The following is a 6733-nucleotide window of genomic DNA, read 5'->3' on the forward strand; positions in this document are numbered from 1 at the left end:
TAGACGTGCTTCCTGTTTTCCAGTCTTGGCTGCCACCGCTGTAACGTCATCACGGATCCCTTTCTTTCTTACTTTTTTGTCCTTCACTTCCGCAGCGTCTCCGTAGCTGGCCGGAAGTCCTCAGTTCGGACCACGTGTTCCGCTATTCCGCGTCATTAATAAATCTGAATCGGACGACTCGGATGACCGTCATCTCTCTGTTTTACGCTCACGTCGTCCCCGAAGCAACGTGTCTCGAAGCCTCGTCTATTGCTGTGCCAAAAGATTTTGCGCGTAGCACGTAAGGGACACCGTCCAGTTAGCCATGGTCGGATAACGTCTGAACCTGGACAGAGGATACATACATATAGTCGACAACTTCATAGAATGTCCAATGTTATCCGTGTCGTCACAGGGTCGTTAATATTGTTTCGCGACTGCTCACTGTTTGCGACAACCCCGCCGTGGTGGTCTAGTGGCTGAGGTACTCGGCTGCTGACCCGCAGGTCGCGGGATCGAATCCCGGCTGCGGCGGCTGCATTTCCGACGGAGGCGGAAATGTTGTAGGCCCGTGTGCTCAGATTTGTCTGCCCGTTAAAGAACCCCAGGTGGTCGAAATTTCCGGAACCCTCCACTACGGCGTGTTTCATAGTCATGTGGTGGTTTTGGGACGTTAAACCCCACAAATCAATCAATAAATCAATCACTGTTTGCGGAGAGGGCAACGTTTGCTTTTGTCCTGTTGGAATACATAAGCCATGCTCAACAAGGGGATTAGTTCAGCTCCGACCAGTGGGGAGGTTGTTACATGTTCGTTAATTTGTCTCTTTTCCTTCACTTTTCTAATTTCTACACCTAATTTACACCAACAAATAATTTACTATGTAGTTACACGGGCTCCTTTATCGGTTGGCTTGATATGGTCGCTGCTCGTATCTCTAGACCTCCGTATGGGGCTGCGGGTGATGGTGTGGAAAAAAAAATGAAATTTACTCTTATATGAGGCCTATAGGCAGCATGTTTTGAGGACATGCAATGTGTTCCTTAGTCTCTTTCACCCAGTTTCTGTAGCGGTGTAGGATAATGTCTCGGATGTCGCATTAAGACCGAATACATCAACCTGACTCGCCCCGCTGGATTTCGTGCCGACCGGTTTGTGCCCCCGCGATATCTGACGATAGCGCAACTCTGGCAGACCGGCTCGCCCTCCGCCATCTCCTGACTCCGTAAAGCTCTCGCTGAGTGGTTCCCCGTCCCCGGACTCCGGCGACCGTGTCCACCTCTCCTATCTTCTCCTTACTTCCGTATGTGGGGTCCCTCTGTCGCTGCCCCTATCTCTGTTCTTATCCCTGTTATTCCTCCCTATCTCTTTTAATCCCTCCTTACCCCAATCCCTCGTGAGCCACTGTTGAGGTGTCGCAATGTGATGCAGACAGTTACGGGGCTCACTTTTCATCTTCTTTTTCTCTCTTTCAAGAACCACTTAGTACATCTGCCCTGTTCACTCGGCCACTGTCAATACTGTCGTATTTGATGGGTAACCTTTGCCTAAACGATTTCGATTCTCGGCTACCCACCGAACACTATACGTCGCCTTCTTGTTCAAATATTGTCGCGAGAGCAAGGTTTCCAGCTCCAGTATCTTCTCAGGAAATTTGTGCAAAACCAACTCCTCTGCTTCTTTTTTAAGTCTTTCTTTGTACTCTCTCTACCTTTGGGTTTGTTTCTCTGGCCATTACAGAGCTTCGGCTTTTGACTTTAATGGAATGTGGGATAAATCGTGTTTTCCAGCCTGGGACAGGCGCCTACACGCTGCATTTACGGCTTACAAACGGAGCAGTCAAGGTCGCCCCCGTTCGGGATTAGAAGGGGAAAGCTTACTCGGAAAAGCGTCTAGCAAGAGGCAGGTCCGGCGCCACCGTCTGAGTCTAAGCCATTGTTAACAGGCACGCGTGTCATTGAGAATGACATGGGGACGCGACCACTTAGCCTGACCGAGACATAGTGGCGGCAGGTAAACGACCATATTCTCCCGCGCTGTTGTTAGGATGTCGGGGCGCCTCGCTGTCGCATGTATACCTGGTAAGCAGTGGTGTACCCATCGCTCTTAAGGACGCTTCTAGGAAGCAACAGTTAATGAAAGAACTTACGGGGCCCGAGCGTGGGAACGGCCGCCGACGATAGTCGGCCGAAGGGGGCAGCACGGCCTGGTATGGGAGAGAGTGTCCCGTGCGGAGAACTTATCCCTTTGCGTGTTTCGTTTGGTAAGGAGGTTTTTACAACTGTGGTGCCTTTTATGAAAGTGTTTCTGTGATTGGTTGAGATGCTGCGAGTCCGAACATGTGATTAGTTTTTTGTGAAGACTCTTTGTTCGACCAAGGGTTAAAAAGAGGATGTTTGAACTTGAAAAGTGAGCGGAGTCGGGGTAAACAGCGGATCTCACCACGGGAGACCAGGCCATGCAGGCCGAGGGGTATGTCACCATTTTCTATGTTTTGTCTTTGTGACCCAGTGCATTTTGTAAATTGAAGTTGTGTTAGCTAAATAAACCCCCAATGAGTGCTCCCCGAAATCATCGTGTTGACGTCTCATCGATTGCCTCCGCGGAGTTTCACCCACACTTATTCGTCTCCCTGGTCGTCCGATGCGCCTAACTTTGAACAACCCCGACGTTTCGCTACAATATATTGAGCGGCCCAGAATTTTTCGAAAGTGTGTTGCCTGGATAAACGTCGGATCTAAAGTGCACGAAAATGCGAGATGTGAAGATGACTTCGTTTTGATAGAGTCGGACTGGGTTTTTTTAGGCACTGGGGTTTGGGCCCAGACCACTTGCCGACTTCGGCACACGTCTTCTCCTGTTGATAGGTGGCGCCGTACGGAGACCTGTGGCACGCCGTGGAGTACTACGGCGGTATCGACGAGCGCGACCTGAAGACCGTCCTCAGGCAGATCATCCCCGCACTCGAGTTCATGCACAGCAAGGAGCTGGTGCACAGAGACGTCCGAGCCGAGAACATACTCATCTTCAGCAAGGACTTCACGAAGGCAAGTATACGCTGAAGCAACGCGTTTGCTCTGGTTTAATAATAATAATAATAATAATAATAATAATAATAATAATAATAATAATAATAATAATAATAACAATAATAATAATAATAATAATAATAATAATAAATTCTTTACAAAAACAGCGCACGCGATGGAGACTGCTAAAGTGATCAGTGGCTTGAGCGGCAGAACTTGGCAATTAAGCATACCGGAGATGGCAGTGCAAAAAAGAAAAAAAAACGTACACGTTCAAACCGCTGTAACAAAGCATATAAACGAAAGGTATGAGCATTATGCGGTATTGGTGACAAATGTTGTTGTCCGAAAAACACAGAAAAACGGCGATGTTAGACAGAATTGTCATATTAGATGAGCGCACAACAGCGGGCTATCAAAGGACTACGTATACATGTATGAGCAGAAGACGTATACGTTTTGCGAACCAATACTCTGTAAGAGCTTTCTTTAATTTAATTTTGTTTTTATGGAGAATATTTTGAGGTGTGTTCTTTATTGAAAGTTCGTTCCAATACATGCACTTTTCGATTCACCTATAGACTACGCGAAGCGTATGTTCAAAGTGTACTTGTGGCGACCTGCTAGTCTTACGTCACTCGCAATGTCACTCGACAGGTCGCGGGATCGAATCCCGGCTGCGGCGGCTGCATTTCCGATGGAAGGGGGAATGTTGTAGGCCCGTGTGCTCAGATTTGGGTGCACGTTAAAGAACCCTGCAGCTGGTCGAAATTTCCGGAGCCCTCCATTACGGCGTCTCTCATAATCACACGGTGGTTTGGGGACGTTAAACCCCACACATCAATCAAATCAATCAATTTCGTTCGTCCTTATTCTCTCTCTCTCTCTTGCCCAGGTCAAGCTGACCGACTTCGGGCTCACGAGAAAGGCTGGCACACTGGTCAAGAAGCGGACGAGGTCGCTGCCAACCTGTCCGCCGGAGATCTGGGAGGCTGTCCACCTCGAAGGCTACACGGTCGAGCTCGGCTCGGACGTCTGGCAAATCGGCATGCTCATCTTCTCCTGTCTCACTGCGAGGTAAACAAACAAGAACGTACTTGATTTGAAATTCATAGCCACTGTGAAAGAGGCGTCATCAGTGCAGCGCAGTGGCGAGGGGCGCCCGAAATTGTTGCATGTTGTACGTGTCCTTTGTGTACGGATTTACCAGAACCTAGACGCATTCGGCTTATTCTTTAAGAAGCAGCATCTTCAATCGGCAAAGGTTCATAAGTTAAAGAACACCCTTACATCGCAGAGTCGGTCGTCGGAACGGTGTTTTCACTTGAGCTAGTTTGCGAGGCTATGAACTTAGGGAGACTTCTTATACGTCCTTGTACTTATTTTTTCTTCCTGCTGCGCCTTAGTTCCATGCAGGCAGCATGCGTTAGGACCACAGTCATGAGGGCTCGAACGGCCTTAAAGTAGCTTTACTTGAACAACATGCAGCTGAATTTCAGAAAGGTGGGAAGACTTCGGTATGTCCGGGCCGTGGTTGAACAGTGACGACGGCGATGAACAAACGCATAATGGGAAGAAATGAATTGGCTTGGAAAGGATAAAAAAAAAGTTAAGAGTGTTTCGTGTGTGAGATGTACATGTGGTAATTTCACAAGTGACAAATGACAGAAAAAATAGTATTCAAATGAAGAAATAAGGCAGTTGGAAAGACGGCGGGACAGATTATGATTTTTTAATCTCGCGACTCGGCGCCCAGTAATCGGGCCAGGGTAATAAAAAAAAAGTCATAGTTAGCGTACAGGGTTTGTTGAAACTTAAATAAAGTGTGACGCAGTGCAGACGCGGTAAATCGATAAAGGTTAAGCGAGAACACGTGGGCTTGAATCTCAACAGGTATAAGCTCTCCCCTAGTCGTTCACGTGGTCTCGCTGACGTGCGTAATCCCCTCCGGATCAGATTAACCGGATTAAGGCTCCCGAAACCTACTAGGCAACCTCATTATAATGTCGTAATTCGGTGCTCACAGTTTCGGTAGTAAGGATAAGTTGGTTAGCGTTGCCAGACTGAGTCCCGTCGAGTAACTTACCTATCCAGTATACCAATGTTCTACTTTGCACGCCTTTTGCGCTGTTTCCTCAATGGCCAGGCGCGACTGTGTTCAGCGCAGTGGTTTAACGCGTAGCCTCTGGGATCGCAGGTTTCCCTGGGAAAAAGCTGACATCACGGACACCCGCTTCAACGAGTTCCTCGACTGGCAGAAGCGCAAGACGACCAGGACTCCCCGGGAGTTCAAGCGGTTCACTCCGCGGCTGCTGCGCATGATGCGGCGGCTCATGGAACCCAAGCCCACCAAGCGGTACCCCGTGACGGAGGTGAACAAGTACTACGGCGACCGGTGGCTCATGGTCAGGTCTCCGAGGACGTCCAAGGTCTCCGAGATCTGGGACACCGCGACGGCGGCGGCCGTGGCCGGTCACGAGAAGAAGCTGGGCGACGAGCTGTTGCACGAGTACGGCAAGGAGCAGCGGATCCAGAACTGGATCATGTCTGGAGCCGAGGGCCAAGCCAAGGAGAGCCAGTAGGGAGTCGGTCGCCCAAGCCGGGCGATTACGACCATCATCTGGCTTGGATGAAGCCAAGGAAAAAAAAAACGCCGGCTGGAAGAAGCCACACAAACTGAGTGGCTGCGATTTTCCACTCATCCATCTCTGTGGATGGTTCCTGAACCAGCCACGGAAACAGCCTAAGCGTGATCTACTCTCGCGCGGGCTGTGGTCTATTGGTGTGTTCGGAATCTTCGAGGTGACTGTAGTGCGCAACTGCACATGGCCGGCATGTCTTTCATGGGAAGGTTATCGGGGAAAGAAGGGAAAGAGTAACAGGACGCTGTTTTGGCTGCTTAGCTCAGCTGGCTTCCAGGGAGGCCAGGGTAGTCGACGGGCGAGATGAATAGTTCGCATCTGACTTGAGGATGAGGCTGTGAAGTTCCATGCTGGGTAGTTGCGGTTTCAAGGTGCCTGCTTGAGCGCCATCTGAAAAAAGCCGCATGAACAGTGCCTGCGTTTCGAAATAAACGTCAGCGATGGGCGACCAGAAAGTATGCCGTGGGTGTCCTGCGACGCGCCTCCGGGGATAAGTATTACGACGCTGATATATCACGGCTCTCTCCAAAGGAGCAAGAGGCACGCCAGCAACTTCTGGAAGAGTGTGACTAGACATGCACAGCGAAACGCCCTAGACCAGTGCTTCTCGAAGGACTTCGAAATTACATCGTCGAAGAAGAATGCTGTCAAACAAGTCCAAGAATTCACAAGCACTACTACACGAAGTGATAGGGCAGTGATAAGATAGTGGTGACGCGCACCCTTCACAGGTATAGCCATAATGTAACACATGTTATGGTACAAACAAAGTGTCATACAAAAAAAACAAGTCCATGGCACGGTGAAGTATGTGGCAGAAAGTGCAGAAAACAACCAACTCCGAAGCCGGGTCACAAAAGTTAATTTCTGGAGAGATGGAGAGTAGATGTTCACGGAACTCTCAAAATGTGTCAGACATTTGAGAACTGCGTGTGGCAGCTCTGAGTGTGGGAAAGTTACAACATCACTTATTTCTTCCGTGAAGGAAGTATTTCAGCCGTTAAGAATGTAAAAAGAAAAAAAAAGAACGAAGCCCGATGCCGATGAACCGGAAATGGGAAAGATGTGCGGGTAGCTGCACA

General features: G+C 49.2%; 1 protein-coding gene across 1 annotated transcript in view; it reads left to right on the forward strand.

The window, feature by feature from the left end:
• The window catches only part of LOC119180359 (serine/threonine-protein kinase SBK1), a 61010-nt gene extending 54987 nt beyond the window's left edge, over positions 1–6023 (forward strand). Inside the window, exons 4-6 of the mRNA XM_037431549.2 lie at positions 2848–3027; positions 3905–4086; positions 5207–6023. Of these exons, the coding sequence (XP_037287446.1) occupies positions 2848–3027; positions 3905–4086; positions 5207–5591 (747 nt within the window). The 3' untranslated portion in view covers positions 5592–6023. The remainder of the gene's footprint in view (positions 1–2847; positions 3028–3904; positions 4087–5206) is intronic.
• The last annotated feature ends 710 nt before the right edge of the window (positions 6024–6733 follow it).

This window comes from Rhipicephalus microplus, chromosome 7, assembly GCF_043290135.1.
Source record: "Rhipicephalus microplus isolate Deutch F79 chromosome 7, USDA_Rmic, whole genome shotgun sequence".
Lineage (NCBI taxonomy): Eukaryota > Metazoa > Arthropoda > Arachnida > Ixodida > Ixodidae > Rhipicephalus > Rhipicephalus microplus.